We start from the raw sequence: 17,461 nt of genomic DNA on the forward strand, positions 1-17,461 counted from the left end.
TTGATGATTGAATCATGAGAGTTTAGCGGGAATTATGATAATGTTACATGGATGAAATATCTAGAAACGGAAATTTCAACTCAATAGATTTTCCTCTCTAATTTGAGTTTGCTATTATTGTGTGTTGGTTTTGTACACAGGCACGACGGCACTGTATACATTCCTGTCTCTCCACCCAGCCATCCTTAGTAACTATAACAGTCCTGATACCTTTGAGGAGGTGCAGTTTTTTAATGGCAACAACTATTACAAAGGAATTGACTGGTGAGTGTTACATGTCTGTCTTTCTGGATCAGTTTTGTTTGGAAAAAAAGGTTTAATCCACAATGTCATCAGGAAAAAATATTTCGGCATTTTTTTTGTTCAAGGGCATGAAGAATATTTGAATTAATGTAGTTTTAATGTGATTATGATGTAAGGAATTAAAAATAGAAAAAGCTTCATTGGAGACTGATAGTGAAGAAGACCATGTCAAGAAGTTTAAAACATGTAATTTCTGTAAATACCATAAAGCTGGTTATTTTCACAGGTGATTTTCAGTTAAAATGTGACAACAAAATTTTCAACAAATTGAAATTTTGCGATCAGAATGTAAGAAGATAGCCAATTCAATGTTGTTTCTGATATAAAGTGTTTAGTTTGTGATAGCTAATTTATCAGTCAAATCCCAGTAGTATTCATTATAACAATAATGATAAATGCTTAAATTTGCAAGTGTTCTGTACCATATGCAGAAGCATTAATTCCTTCAAACAGTTCAAATTTTCTTAATCTCCTGGGATAGTTAGACACAGCTGTCAAGTGATGATACCAATTTGTCTTTTTGTCAGTTTTGTTACATTATCAATATTTAGTTACATGTGTCTTAGTTTGTGATCATGTTTTTGTTGAAATATTGAAAATGCCATTTCTGTAAAAATAACTTGCTATATACTATTACAAACATTTAACTCTTTTATGAATTGATGTTAAGATTTGTTTTGTCTGAATTTTACTTTTTCTCCAGGTATATGGAGTTTTTCCCTATCCCACCAAATGCCACCTCAGATTTCCTCTTTGAAAAAAGTGCTACATATTTTGACAATGAACTTGTGCCAATGAGGGCTCATGGGCTGATACCTAAAGCAAAACTTATATGTATATTAATCCATCCAGCTAAACGGGCATACTCCTGGTATCAGGTAAGAAACTTGTTGGGATTGATCGACATCAGTACATTACATAGACTGAATATGTTATACAAGATAACTGGTTAGTAGGAGAATATGTCATGTAAACATTCCACTTGAAGAACTAAATCTTTGTTTCATCTAAATGACCAAATTTTAGATATTCAGCAGATTTGGAGTACCAGTGTAATCATCGTCACCATTTTTATCATTCGTAATATTTCTTTTTGATAAAATGAGTACTTCACTGATTAAAGCTGTTCTTGTTTGAAAATAAAAATGACAGAATGTATAAATTGATGATATATCATTTTTAAGAAACAGGTATCTAGATGACAATCTGAACTTTGTTGAAAATATGTAACACCTTTTATTGTTCTAATTGAAAACTTGCTTGACATTGCAGCATATACGTGCCCATAATGATCCCACAGCGTTAAATTACACTTTCCTTGAAGTAGTCAAAGCAGATGATTCTGCCCCTCGCAAACTCAGAGATCTCAAAAACCGCTGTCTTGCCCCTGGCATCTATGTCCAACACCTGTCCAGATGGTTGGACTATTTTCCAGCTCGTCAAGTGAGTCCAACGTAAAATTCTGAAAGTCTCTTTGTTTATATAAAGTGGCTAATTTCTAATGTGTTGAGATATTTATGTGAATGCTAGATATATAGTATGTTTGTTTCATAATCTTCCCTCGTAAAAGTTCATATGTGGCCAGTAGGTATCTTAAATATTACAACTAAACTTTCTTGTATAAATGACATGTCATTTAAGGTCACAAGCAGTAAGTTTGTTGTTGTTAAACCACAGAGCAGAAAAGAAAAGGAAGACATTTGTAATGTTAATGAAGTGGGGGCAGCAGTGAGTGTTGCTTCCAGAGCCTATCTCCAAAACCCAAAAAATCTTCCTATACACACAAAACATCCTACACATACAAAACTTCCTACACATACAAAACAGTGGTCTAGTAGTGTCTTCTGCTATAGAGGAATTTACGGTTTGTATACTATTTTGGTTACTGTGGTAACAAATTAACTGATTTCAGCATTTCAAGGAGATATTTCCAAAACTGTTAAGAATTACTGAATATATCATTACATTTATCAATAAAACTTTAATCAACATTTCTGCCCCATCCTTCATATTGAATATTATTTCTAAACATCCTGTTAATTAATCTCTATGAGATATGATGCCCATAGCTGGGCTGTCTTTATTTTGATTAAAGGTATAGGAATTGTCAATGACAATTAACATAAACAATACCTATTTTGTAGTTATTCATTATTGATGGTGAATGGCTCAAGAGTCACCCTGTTGCTGTAATGCACAATGTCCAAAGATTTCTACACATTGAGCCTCATTATAACTACAGTCAGCTCATCAGGTAAGTGATGGCTTTCATTTCCTGTCTAAGCCTAGGAAAGATTTGAAAGATTTCACATTATTGTAAAACCATAAAATACATACAAACATTTCTTTACTTTGGTTCAATCTTTGTAAAGTGTACATTCATCAATTTTATATATTTTTTAAGATAAATGTTATGGTACATGTAGCCTATGTATTTGACAATAAGTTCATGCCTCACAATGGTTATAAGGCCACCTATATATATAATGCATATAAAAGATTCACATAGTTATATGTAAAAGTCGTCGGTCATGTAGTACCTGCGCACTATACCCGCAAATTTACGGTAATTCTAATTTCATTGTATAGTATTCATCCCTACCTCGTGCCTTTCAATAAGTAGTATTTTGGTCATCTGGGCATATTGGCAGTAGCAGTTAAAAAATATAACAAGTCATCATTGTTGTCATTGTCTTTCACAGGTTTGATCCAAAGAAAGGATTTTACTGTCAGATATTGTCAGAGGACAAAAATAAATGCTTGGGTCGAGGAAAGGGACGTCTCTACCCAAACATGAACAGGGAGGTGACAGACTACCTCAAACAGTTTTACAGAAAACATAATGTTGCATTATCAAAGTTTCTCAAGAAAAATCAATACCGCATACCGGATTGGTTAGAAGAGGAGCTGAGTCATTGACGGACATGAAATAAAGGAGCCAGTAGTTGTGTCAACACTGTGTACTAATGCTCAAACTCATATAAACATCAATGTTAGAATGATTAGTTATGTTCCGACAAAGTGTGGCGCCATGTTGTCTGATACTTTTAGTTATTCTTCAATGTTTTGGGTACAAGTTTTGTTCCTACTGCTTAAAAGTGACTTCACACTGTAAATGGTTTAGATCACCAATCAGGATAGTATAAATCATATTGGATCATACCTCACAGATCTCAGTTTTCAGTTTTCATTCAACCATGAAGCATTTTCAATGTATGATTTCTGTGATTAGTCATGTGAATAAATCGTTGCTTTTTGATATGTATAATTAACAAATACCCATTCATGTGTGACTTATTGTAAAGACTTCACATAAGTAACAACTGTATTACTTCAAACAAATCATGTCTCATTTGCTTTGGTGCTGGGTTATTTGCAATTACTGCATAATACTGAACTATTGTAAACCCTTGCTTGGTTATTGTATTGTAAAGCAAGGGGCAGTTGGTAATGTTTTTATTTCAATGTAATACGGGTAATATGCTAATGTTGATATGCTACGAACAATGAAGATGATCCTGGTCTGTTTAGTTGGTCATACTTTGAATACCCTTTAGCTTTGTGTACTCCAGAGAACATCATGACACATATCCAGAGGTACGTTATACTGTAAATACCCTGTAGAAATGTGTACTCCCAAGATAGCCCAGACACATATCCACAGGTACGTTATACTGTAAATACCCTGTAGATATGTGTACTCCCAAGATAACCCTGACACATATCCACAGGTACGTTATACTGTAAATACCCTGTAGATATGTGTACTCCCAAGATAACCCTGACACATATCCACAGGTACGTTATACTGTAAATACCCTGTAGAAATGTGTACCCCCAAGACAACCCTGACACATATCCACAGGTACGTTATACTGTAAATACCCTGTAGAAATGTGTACTCCTTAGATGACCCTGACACATATCTGCACCATTAATTAGTGCTAAGCTGTCACAGTTTGATATTTATCCAGACTTGGTGTTCTTGTTGACCTTGCAGCTCTATGTATGATTATTCTGCACTTTTCTCGATAATTCGTCAGAATTTTCAGAAGGAATACCTCAGCTGATTGAATTGTTGAAATAAACACCATTTCCTTAAAACCAAACCCTGTTATTATCACTGGACTTTTCAACCACATTAGTATCTGTAGACTTTTCCACCCTGTTTGTACCTTTTTAGAATATCAAACCATGTCTGTATCAGTAGACTGTTTAACCCTGTCAGTATCTGTCGACAATTCAACCATGTTGGTATCTGTGGAATATTCAATGCAATTAGTACATTTGGACTATTCAACCTTGTTAGTATCAGTGCACTATTCAACCATGTGAGTTTCTGTGGAATATTCAACCCAGTCAGTATCTTTGGGATGCCAAATGATGTTTGTGTCAGTGGAATATTTAACCCCTTCAGTATCTGTGAAATATTAAATCCTGCTATTATCTGTGGAGTATCTAATTCTGTCAGGATCAGTAAAATTTTCTACCCAGTTATTACCTTTGGGATATTATTTGTTGTTTGTAGCAGTGGAATATAAAAACCTGTTAGCATGTGTGAAATACTACACTCTATTAGTGTCTGTGAAATACTAAATTTGTTAGCATTCTTGGAATACCTACCTTCATCATTAGCTGTAGAATATTAAGCTGTAGAATCGTTCATTATGTCATTAGCTGTAGAATTGATTTGTTTACTAAGTCATTAATCATGGAAGATTTGGTGGAGAATGAGATGGGCCTTACTAGGCTATAGTCACACTTAATTTGTTAACTTCCTAGACACTGCTATTTTGTTCAGATTTTGTGCAGAAGTGTGAAAAGTCTGTCCAATGATTGGAGTTGATATATTGTTAACCTCTATGTATTGTACTCAGGATGTTATATCATGTGTTGAGTTCTAGATATTACTAGTACTATGTAGTTGATATATTTTTTGTCCTAGAGTTCTGCTTGTGAACAGTGTTATGTTGACGTATACAGTATGTATACAGTACCTACTTTTATCATAAACAGGTCATCATCATGGATTTAAATGTTTTTATTTTAGGGTGACACCACATTAGCTAATACTTTGATTACCTATATTTGTCTACTGTGTAGATATATATTTGTTAACCTTGTAAATATTCTTCAGTAAGCAATTTTCTCAAGTGATGTAATCTATGGCCAGAACTTTATGCATTGAATTTAGAATTGAGACAGACTGAATTATAATATTAATAATGAAATATATACCGGCGATAAGCTGCTTCCTAAAAATGACGATGTTGGAAAGCCAGTCAGGTAAATATCTTGATCTTCAATTTGTTTTTTTTACAAATTTGCAGTATTTATTAGTGGGTATTTTCCTGCTCTTCCTGGCTGAAACAGATGGGTTTCTGGGGGGATTGCTTTCTGAGCAGCACATAATGCTTGATATCTATAGCAATAAAATGGGTGTGTGTCGATCTGTTATTGGTATAAAGCCTGCCTTGCTGGACTTCATGTTGAATGAGATGATGTAATTCTATTTAATCTTAATCAAATAAGATTGCTATACATATCAAAGTGAAAAGATTGAATATTGGATTTCAATAATATTGGATTGTTTTGTGTGGTAGAAAGGATGGCTGAACAATTTTTGTCTTCTGTTTATTATATGTTTTTAATTTGTGAATTGAAAGTTTTATATATTTATGGAAAATATCTGATTTTATTTTGTATTTTGATCATATCTTCGACCCTCTTGTATGCTAATGATAATAGTCACAGTATTCATTGTGTAAGCAAACATCAGTTTTTATGCTTATAACACCTTTTTTGGCATTGGTATTTAATCAATAAGTTTAGTTTTACTGGAATTCTTCAATTTTAACTGTGCCATCTTTCTCTGAAGTTTTGGGTAGATCTAGTACTTTCATTCATAAAGATCAGTGTGATGGGAAAGCTATATTGAAAATATCATAGGGACATGTATAGGCATGGAAGAGGAAATTAATCTTACAGGGACATGTCTTGGTTGGAAGAGGAAATTAAGTATACAGGGACATGTATTGGTGGGGAGGGAAATTAATCTTACAGGGACATGTATTGGTGGGGAGGGAAATTAATCTTACAGGGACATGTATTGGCAGGGAGGACAAAATTAATTTTACAGGGACATGTATTGGCAGGGAGGAGGAAATTAATTTTAAAGGGACATGTATTGGCAGGAAGGAGGAAATTAATTGTACAGGGACGTGTATTGGTGGGGAGGAGGAAATTAATCTTACAGGAACATGTATTGGCGGGGAGGAGGAAATTAATTTTACAGGGACGTGTATTGGTGTGGAGGAGGAAATTAATTTTACAGGGACATGTATTGGCAGGGAGGAGGAAATTAATTTTACAGGGACATGTATTGGCAGGGAGGAGGAAATTAATTTTACAGGGACATGTATTGGCAGGGAGGAGGAAATTAATTTTACAGGAACATGTATTGGCGGGGAGGAGGAAATTAATTTTACAGGGACATGTATTGGCGGGGAGGAGGAAATTAATTTTACAGGGACATGTATTGGCAGGGAGGAGGAAATTAATTTTACAGGGACATGTATTGGCGGGGAGGAGGAAATTAATTTTACAGGAACATGTATTGGCGGGGAGGAGGAAATTAATTTTACAGGAACATGTATTGGCGGGGAGGAGGAAATTAGTTTTACAGGAACATGTATCATAATGGTGGAGAGACATGGAAGTATCTGTAGGGAAAATGATGGAGATATGTAAAAAGTTTTTCGACTGCCAGAATGTGGACTTTGATGTGTACATCATCTATTTGATTCATGAAATTGTTTTATTTTTATATTGCAGTATCCGTCATGTGGCATATCACATGATCGCACCAGGTTGTGATGTTTTAAATGTGTCATAGTGTATGGTTACAAACATTGAATCATAGTGGATCTATTATTTTTTTCATTCAGGTTCTAGTGTAACAGAATTTGACTGACGAAGTATATGCATCCATGATGTCAATAATCAGTCAGATAAAATGTGCATGCATGTCAGTGCTATTTATGTAGAAGTTACCTGTTTTAAGGTAGTAGTTATTTATATAGTGTGATTTGTGTGACAGTGATGGTGTGAGGATTGTCTGTCTATAGGCTGTATATATACCTGTAATTATTGGTGTCAGATTGCATTATTCAACCAAAGAGCACGTCCCAATGTAATTGGAATAAAATCATTATATGAAAATGTTAAATGTAATGACTATTTGTTTGTGAATTTGAAGACAACCTTCTTATTTAGCAACGATGAATCCTATTGTGTAGGATATCAATTGTGTTTAAGCTGCATCTAATTCTGAGCTTGAAAGTGTCAAGGGAGATAATCTTGTAATCTCTACATGGACTAAGTGTTGTTGATGTTAAATCCATAGAAAAATATGCATGTATGTGTCAGACTTTGATATTGCATCTGATTTGTATGCGTTTGCCAATGACCCTTCCTTACAGGTTTGTGCAGTGAAGTCACCAATTTTTCAAAATTATATTGATCAACTTGACAAGTCATACAGCAATATGTTAGATCTGTTTTTTTCATATATGAACCAATATACATGTGCTGTATCAATGTTACAAGGTAAAAAAATGGAAATATTTTTAACTATATTTGATTTCCAAATTCTTCCGCATGTATATAAGCATCATTCGTAGATCAAAAGGTTAGTTTAGGGTAAATACAGCTAGAATTAATATCAACCATTGCTACAGTTGTTACATTGTATTGGAAAGATAATACTCATTGATTACAAAGACATTAGCTAAGGCCAGTGTTATTATAAAGCATTCATCTTTACATAGAGGACCAATATCTAACACAAGTTTCTATAGTAGTGTATAGAATTATATATTAGCAGTTAAGGGGAAATACCGTCTTATGCCTCTTTTTACAATGTGCTTTAGCCGTTCAGATATTTTTCCACGATTATACTCTAAGATTCTGCAACATATTTTGGTTTTTGATCCTGCAGAATAACCAAAAAAATTCTCACCAAAGATTGTCAGTAAAAAAGTTAAGACAATAACATAGTGCTTGTTTGTCAGATAATTCATTTTAAAATGTTTTCAAATCTATTATTGTTCACCAAAGATTAACTGTTGATAATGAAAGTACTTAAATACATTTAGATTATTATTTTTGTTTTTTTCCAAATTATCATTTTAGAAATATTTTCAGCTTTATCATTGTTCAAGTTCAAAATACTAACTGTTCAAAAGGATTTACACTAGAATGTTAAGTTTTTAAAAAATATATAGAATGAAATTTTAAATGTATTGTTTATGAATGCCAGACAATGTTGTTGTAAGTTATATATTGTGTACCTGGTAAATTATGAAAACTCTGCCTATATGGTTGATAGTGAATACAACTCAGTATTTAGGTGAGCTGCCCTTTTTTGTATATATTTGGTAATTTCATAGACAGCTAACCATTTTTAAGTTGTTCATTTTGTGTTAAAACATGCATGCCAAAATTGTTTTACCTTTTATATTATGTACAAGTAAAACTAAAATAAAACCGATGAAATAACTTTAACAGTGTTGTTGACTTCTGTAGTTTTGACAACCTGTACAACCAGTACGAACATATTGAAAATTTGAAGCTTTACATTTCACAATGTTTGTACAGGTCCTGAAGGTCCATCCATTGAGCTGTTACTGGATTATATATTATGCACTATTTTGAAGGTACTGAGTGGCATACCAAATTGAAGTAATGTGAGTTGAACCTCGGTGAAACAGTTTCCAGAAAATTTCTCGTCCACTATAAGTACAACATGAGGTGTTGTGTCGCACACAAAAATAAGGCAAATAATGTTAATTGAAAGGTTTCAAGACTACATACACTTCACCTACTTTTTTAGGCATGATTGTCAGAAACCCACAAGGCTTTTCTGTGTCCCAGTCTCATGGGTTTACGACGGTTGTCGTGTATGGACATCAAATTTGGTACTTATGTGCATGTTCCATACCTGTGATTATTTTGACCCAAATACAAAAAATACATTTTTGTTACACATCTTAGTCATTACTTCATGTATGACCATCAGTATTTTGTTAACTATTGCAGGTGTATGGTTACATACCAATTAATTTGTGCTCTGACCTCCTGACTTTTGATCTAGGGTCAATTAGCAAGTAAATGAGATCCAACCTTTTCCTTCCACAAGCCATAGCCTTATTCCATTTTAATTTGGGAGCATATCTCTTCTATTATTTCATGTACAGAATATGATTCTTTTGTACATTTTTTGTAAAGCGTGTGCCATGTGTGGCAAGTAGGTCACTGTGATCTGTATTCTGACACAAGAACAAAACAGTTTCTGGGTATTATTTCCAATACATTTTCCACATGAGGATCTTTGAGGTCCTGTACTGTAAAGTGGGAAGGAGATTTGATTGAGATGGAACTTTTTTAGTTATCTGTGCATACCAGAGTATATTCATCATATATGCTTTGTTCATGGTCAATTCTGAAGAATCTGAATAACTGGAAAAATGAAATATAACAACAAAAAGTTTGTAATGAAATTTTATTATTTTTTTTATTAGTTTCTGCTTGAAAGGAAAATGATGAAAAGTTAGAGCAACAAATTAAGAGTTTTTTTTATTCAAGAATCAATTTAATGAATATAAATGATTGAACTGAGGACTTTTTCTGTAACTTATTTTATTTACATTCTATCAAACGTCTGACCATAATGTCCCAGTGCACTTTTAATTTTGCTACAAAAAATTAATAAGAATATTCAAAAAGTTGATTCTTTCATAAACATTTAAACCAGTAAAAATTGGAACAAAACTATAAATTATTTTCAGTACACATTTGTATCAGTACATTTTTCTAATGATGTTACCACAATTCAAATGAGTATTTGATTCACATCAAACCCTTGTAAAGCACTGAAAACACAAATAAATTCAACCACAGACAAACTTCTTAATCTTAAAGGCATTTCGTTGTATGTACCAATTGTTGGAACATATAATATGTGAAAGGTTTTCATAATTCTAACCCATGCTGTGTCATTATCATATATCTCCCTAAAAGGTGTTTTAACACTTGTTAAAACTGACAGCATTCTGATTAAAATGGTTCCTTCTTGAAATCAATGTCTACCTATTGATTGACAGCAGAATCGTGCTATCTAAGACAAAGATAACAAGGTATAAACAAGTAAAAGTGAGACAAATTATGGTCCAGGGTAACAAAAATTCCTTTCCAGTCATCAGGTATCTGCCATACATGTGAAGAAATAGACTATTTTGACTATGTTTTGCTGGTCATTGTGAAATGGTCCACATTTGTTCTCTCAGCTGATTATGATAGATGAACATGTGACGTAACAGCAGTAACAGAGTGATATACCCAATTTAGAATCCCCCTTACATACAAACTGATTGCAATGTCATATGATCTTCACTGAAATTCATGGTTTGTAGTTATTACACATGAACAGGCCAAGGTAGGGGCCTATGCTATGCAGGGATTACTTACGTCACACAGGAGTAGCTCATGTCATTTAGGGATTGCCAGTATCATACAGGGATAGTCTGTCACACAAAGGATGGCCTGTTACACAGGGATAGCTCATGTCATACAGGGATAGCTCAGGTCATACAGGGATGGCCTATACCATATAAGGATGGCCTTAGTCATACAGGGACAACCTATGTCACACAGGGATGGCCTGTTACACAGGGATAGCTCGTGTCATTCAGGGATGGCCTTTACCATATAAGGATGGCCTAAGTCATACAGGGACAACCTATGTCACACAGGGATAGCTCATGTCATATTTTTTACTCCCAAGATAAAATTAGTATGAATGGTAGTACACTTAACATAATCACAGCACAAAATATCTTTGTCAGGGATGAAAACATTGGTTTTTTGATATTCAGAAAGAAGTATTAGTTTAAGAATAAGCCATGACAAACAATGTTCATCAAGTCTGTCCATTTACTATAAAACCTCTTAAATGATTCAGTGATGATTCCAGTATATTTTACAGATAATAAAATGAATAAACTGATGCTTATTTATGTATGTTGTTGTGCTTGGGTGGAATGATTACCTGAAGGTAAACACCTGACACTGTCTTGTTTAACTTGATCCATCTGTTACAATATTGTATACAGCTGGAATGTTGTATTTCTCTAATATATTTCAATAAACAGGTATAATATAATTTCATTTAAAACTATATAATACAATTTTCTTAAACAGCACAATGCTAAATGATGAGAAGACATATATATGTACACTAAAGAATTAATTCAAAACTACATTTTGTCTGAACTTTAAATTTATTATCCTCTTTAAAAAAAAAAAAAAAAGAGGGGTAGTGTGGGGAGGGGCAAATCCAAGTTGACAAGGAAAATTTAAATTGAAGTTTCACAGGGTTTGTTTAAACTTTTTGATATGAACAATATCATAATTCACATTTCATATGGTTAATGTCTTTTTATTTTTGAAAATATCAAAACAGAGTTATCTCTCTTTAGTGAAAAGTGTTTCGAAATATAAGTATTTTGACATTTTACTATCAGAGGTAGATAAACTCATCATAGATAATTCTAGTTTTCAGCCCATGTTGTCCATCCATCAGTCAATTTCTCCTGCAAATCACTACTAGTCTTGATGGTTGAATTGACTTGATCATTGAACTAACCATGAACAGTTTTTGTTTGGTAAGTTTACATAACACAAACATTATCAACAAAGTATGTTATTAAACCCAAAACTTCCATCCTAACTCATATTGACCTACTTTTTTCTCTATTTCATGTCAGATCAGATGCATAACCACTGGTATCTGAGCTGTCAGTACTCCAGGAATTATCATACTTCAGTATTGCTAGTTTAGTTATAAGTGTGTTGGTATCAAAAGTTTAGGGGACTTGAAAATATTACAGTGAAATAATCTGGGTTATTTTAAAGAAAATTCAAGATTGGTAATTGAGTACCTTGTATAAATTTAACACTCATTTTTTTCTTTTGATGTTGGAATATGTATGACTATGGACAGCTAATAACAAATCAGTTACTGTTTAATTCTCATCTAAAGTATTTAACTGTCTGCAAACATTGTCTACAAACTCTGTAATGTTGTACAGTAATGTAATACACTGTCCACATACACAATTGTACAGCAATGTAATACACTTCCAACATTTAAGTGTTCAGTAATAAAAAAGATACTGTCCACATACACAATTGTAATGTAATACAATGTACATATATATTAGTATTCACTAATGTAATACACTGTCCACCGACAGTGTTCAGAATTGTACTGAATACATGTACCTGCTAAAATCATATGTGACTTGCAATGTCCAGGCAGTTTAGTAAATGATGTATTAGTTTAATCTGTATCAATCTCCTCATTCACCAAAGTAGAACATACCAGGTTTTTTTTTTACCATTATAAAATTCAGTCATAACATCAATGTTTTTCTCTCATAGATATGTGTATACAGCTACAATGTAGTCTGGTCTCCTCAGTTCACGACATAGTTTGTCACATACTCACATAACAAATACCAAAAGCTTTCTCATACTCATATTATCATTATCTCATACTCACACAATGACCATCACATACTCACATTCTTAATAGCTGTCTCATCCTCACATTACCAATGACCTATCATATGACCAACAGTCATCACATACTAGACCATTGGTCGATCCATACTTGCACTCCATGGCTCAGTGACATTGCTATTTGCATAAGGTTTATTCTATATAAACTCCATCTATTTCCTTCAGCTGATAGTATTTTATGCTACAAACCCCTCAAATAAACTCTTTAATAAAACATCCCCATTTCTTGAGAATTCTGTGGAGAATTTTAGAATATGCAGGGAACAACATAAAATTTTGATTGATATTTATTTCTTTTGACCTTGTGCATTGTTGATTAAAAAAAGCCTTCCTATGTTGGAAACACAACATCAGTTTAATCCAATAAATAACAAAACACTTCTTACCGCACTGCTCTTTTTTAATCCTTGAATCAAGTTAAAATTATTTGAGTTATTATGTCTAGATTTTCTTCTAAATTTCTAATTTTAGCTTTGTTTTGCAGAATATTCATTTTTTTCCCCTAAAAATAGACTTTACGCAGATTGAACAAAGTATGTTTTGGTGCCCTGAAGTAGAGAAGGCTCTCTTTTGTACAAGCCTACAAGATAAAACAATCTCCATATGATTACTGTACCCTCAGATTTCCACATTCAAACCCACTTATTCACTGACAGATTAACCAATATAAACAATATGTGAACTAAGCCTTACACAACCTATGTGAGCTACACATAACAGAGAAATCCTTTCACGTTAGCTTGCTGTACATTTCATCGATCTGACTTTTGAAGAACGTCTTCAGTTCATTTCTTTTTGTTTTGAATGTTGGTGTTAAGAGTCCATTTTCAACTGAGAATAACTCTGGGAACACAAATATATCTTTCACCTGTGAATAGAAAATGAAAGCAAAAAATGTAAGAAAAACTTAAAATGATCTAACTGCATATCTGGGTATACACAATTTCTTTAAAGTCAAAAAGAAATAAGCATACCGAGTATTGCTAAAGCAAAACATGTGCCCTACTGGCAAACACAAATAATTACACTGTTATCATTTATTACCTAGTTAAAAGAATGAAGCTAAAATGAAACTATTTATTTTCACAATTTGAATCTACAGCATTCATGTTTGATTCCTTAAGTGTTGGCAACTTCAACAGGTACATTATCAATAAGTGAAAAGTGAACTATTAAACAAATTCAGCATGAAGATTTTTACCAAAAAGAAGTTATATCCCAAGTGCTTATTTCACAAAAATAGTCCCAATTTGTCAAGTCAGAATCATGCTACTCACTTGTTCGAAAGAATGGAGTCCAGATTGTTTACCAATGTCTGATAAATCATCTAAAATTGCTTTCTTGATTTTCTGTAAAAAAGAATCATTGATTAAGATTATTCTGTAAAAAGGCAGTGCTCTGTTTTCAGTCTCGCTGAACATTCTTGGATCATATATATCATATAGGGAAATGTAAAATACCATGTACATAATGATGATGTATTACAAAAATATTTTTCTTTTTTATACATCACTTAGAAAAATTCTCATCAAGAAGTAATGTGATTTTCTGTTTGTACTTACCGGGTTCTTAGCCAACTCCTCCAGTGTACCTGACACACCTAGCTTGGTCTTGGCAAATTGTGGGAATGTGTCTGGGTCAGGTACCACCACACCCACTAGAGATGACTAAAAAATACATACGGTGTCAATCAAACGTCACACAACAGAAGACAAAAAAATCAGTTGTCACACAGAGAGAGTGTCAAGTTAGAAAAAACATATTTCTGGTGCCAAATAAGGAGTTATGTACACCAGATGTCAAATCCAGTATGAAATACATTTTGAGTATGAAATACTGGTATAAACAGCATTGTTCTGGTATGAATGATTAATTTTAAGATAAGTCTACTGATTTTATCAACATTTCAGTTTTTAATCATTTTCATATTTCTAAATAAATAATATTTATTTTTTCACAAAGTAAAAGAAATTTTCTACTTTGCCTGAAAAATTAAGAAAGGATTACCTTCAGACTGTCACCATGGACAAACATCTGGGCCACCATTGTACTGCGTACATATACATTCTCAATCTTCTCAGGAGCTATATATTCCCCTTGTGCTAGTTTGAAGATATGTTTTTTTCTGTCAATGATTTTCAGTGTACCATTCTAAAATTAAACACAAAAAAGACAAAAACATAAATAAAGATAATCTCTCCCTAGTTAGGTTAGCAATTATAATGACTTGTACTATTTATCAATGTATATCATTTGTAGATATGCCAGATCTGAGAGAAAATATGTATATATATGGGATATGGATATGAAATTCCAGATATGGATATTCCATATATAACATACCTACATAATTGCTTACTCATTGCTTCTTCTCACACCTTTGACAGAAAAAAATCAATGTACAATGTAACTTTCTATTAACCTTGTCCCCAGTGTGGTATAACTTCCTGATAAGCAGTTCCCAGTGTGGTATAACTTACTAATGACCAGTCCCCAGTGTGGTATAACTAACTAATGACCAATCCCCAGTATGGTATAGCTTACTGATAACCATTCCCCAGTGTGGAATAACTTACTGATAACCAGTCCCCAGTGTGGTATAACTAACTAATGACCAATCCCCAGTATGGTATAGCTTACTGATAACCATTCCCCAGTGTGGAATAACTTACTGATGACCAGTCCCCAGTTTGGTATAACTTACTGATAACCAGTCCCCAGTGTGGTATAACTTACTAATGACCAATCCCCAGTTTGGTATAACTTACTGATAACCAGTCCCCAGTGTGGTATAACTTACTAATGACCAATCCCCAGTATGGTATAGCTTACTGATAACCATTCCCCAGTGTGGAATAACTTACTGATGACCAGTCCCCAGTGTGGTATAACTTACTGATAACCAGTCCCCAGTGTGGTATAGCTTACTGATTACCAGTCCCCAGTGTGGTATAGCTTACTGATTACCAGTCCCCAGTGTGGTATAGCTTACTGATTACCAGTCCCCAGTGTGGTATAACTTACTGATTACCAGTCCCCAGTGTGGTATAACTTACTGATAACCAGTCCCCAGTGTGGTAAATCTTACTGATAACCAGTCCACAGTATAACTTACCGGTAACCATTCCCCTATGTCCCCAGTATGGAGCCATCCTTCATCATCTACGGCCTCTTTTGTCTTTTCTGGATCCTTGTAGTACCCAGCAAACACGTTTGGCCCTTTTACACACACCTAACAATGATGAACAACCTGATTTTAAGACCTGTCTTTTGACACAAAATAAATCAAATCAGTTAATAATGTAATGAGTTTACTACCAATGTGTACGTATAAACTCACCTCTCCTTTATCATCCTTGGCAAAGTAATTCATATCAGGGACATCTGCTACCTTAAGATAGTTACAAGCAATAGGTATGCCCACATGGCCTGCAATTAAAAATCATCGTATTTCTCAAAAAAATGTCTTACAAGGAAAAAGAATGGAAATCAAACTGTACTAACATTAAAGAAACATTATTAGAAGGTTATAATTAATTTCTGCATGCACTTCATTGCTATTTCATCTCCAACAGGATATCTTCCAATACCTTTTCAAAAATCTCTCAATGAAGAATTATAATATGAGAAAAAAATGTGCAATATTATACAGGAATTATCAAAATGTCATGTAAATTTCATAATATTTATATTCTCACTAACATGTCACTTAGAAGCTCAAAAAAAATCAATTCTGTGGTATATAAATTTCAATCATCAATATTAAGATTTTCTCTTCTTATTGGCTTCTATATACCACCACATAATAGTCATATCAAAACTTTACCCTAAATTCAGGACTTCTGAGAGATATTTGATCTAAACTCTGACTGATAGAAGATATAATTATACCATGTACTGAAGTTTTATTTAACAGGTGGGACTAGCAACTGAATAAGTCATATGTTAGTGTATAACTACACTCACCAACATCTGCATCTCCCACCACAGTCAGTGAACAGACGGCATGACACTCAGTCTGACCATAGCCCTCCAAGATCTGTAGAAAGAAATAGGTCTAACATAAACATGATGGAAAAAGTCAACAAAGCTTTGAAAAAGATAAACTAGAACACGGAGAGTTTTACACACGGCCCTATATGTGTCTATAGCTAGACAATCATTATCCCTCTAATAGATTGATCATCACCCTGTTCTGTATTTAGTAACCTTGATTTTGAAATCTTGTTTAAAATTATGTCTAATTGGGAAGCATATTACAATGAGAACTTTCATGAATTATAGACTTCCGAACTCTGATATAAACTTGGTAACAGATGTGTGGACAGACAGATCAAGGACACCACTCCTGTATCTCTAACACTTAAAATAAGTAATTTTTGATAATTGGCGCAATATTCCTTCTAAATTATCCCATGTGATAACCTCAGTAATAATGACTTGTAATTTTGAGCTATGAACTCCATTTGTTGTTAAAAGGACCCATAAAGTAAATGAGTTGGAGTACACAATATTT

General features: G+C 33.5%; 2 protein-coding genes across 2 annotated transcripts in view; one reads left to right on the forward strand and one right to left on the reverse strand.

Annotated features, from left to right (window-relative positions):
- Nucleotides 1-6,570, forward strand: part of LOC132543905 (bifunctional heparan sulfate N-deacetylase/N-sulfotransferase-like) — a 28,900-nt gene extending 22,330 nt beyond the window's left edge. The window contains exons 8-12 of the mRNA XM_060207456.1: nucleotides 141-264; nucleotides 1,007-1,181; nucleotides 1,576-1,746; nucleotides 2,448-2,557; nucleotides 3,006-6,570. Coding sequence (XP_060063439.1) covers nucleotides 141-264; nucleotides 1,007-1,181; nucleotides 1,576-1,746; nucleotides 2,448-2,557; nucleotides 3,006-3,222 — 797 coding nt within the window. The 3' untranslated portion in view covers nucleotides 3,223-6,570. The remainder of the gene's footprint in view (nucleotides 1-140; nucleotides 265-1,006; nucleotides 1,182-1,575; nucleotides 1,747-2,447; nucleotides 2,558-3,005) is intronic.
- Nucleotides 6,571-9,891: 3,321 nt separating this feature from the next.
- The window catches only part of LOC132543844 (long-chain-fatty-acid--CoA ligase 1-like), a 47,857-nt gene continuing 40,287 nt past the window's right edge, over nucleotides 9,892-17,461 (reverse strand). Inside the window, exons 15-21 of the mRNA XM_060207359.1 lie at nucleotides 16,912-16,984; nucleotides 16,286-16,374; nucleotides 16,061-16,177; nucleotides 14,953-15,096; nucleotides 14,508-14,612; nucleotides 14,223-14,294; nucleotides 9,892-13,813 (exon numbers count right to left, since the gene is read on the reverse strand). Of these exons, the coding sequence (XP_060063342.1) occupies nucleotides 13,676-13,813; nucleotides 14,223-14,294; nucleotides 14,508-14,612; nucleotides 14,953-15,096; nucleotides 16,061-16,177; nucleotides 16,286-16,374; nucleotides 16,912-16,984 (738 nt within the window). The 3' untranslated portion in view covers nucleotides 9,892-13,675. The remainder of the gene's footprint in view (nucleotides 13,814-14,222; nucleotides 14,295-14,507; nucleotides 14,613-14,952; nucleotides 15,097-16,060; nucleotides 16,178-16,285; nucleotides 16,375-16,911; nucleotides 16,985-17,461) is intronic.

This window comes from Ylistrum balloti, unplaced genomic scaffold (genome assembly GCF_031769215.1).
Source record: "Ylistrum balloti isolate Yb309-2 unplaced genomic scaffold, AGI_CSIRO_Ybal_v1 Utg369772, whole genome shotgun sequence".
NCBI lineage: Eukaryota > Metazoa > Mollusca > Bivalvia > Pectinida > Pectinidae > Ylistrum > Ylistrum balloti.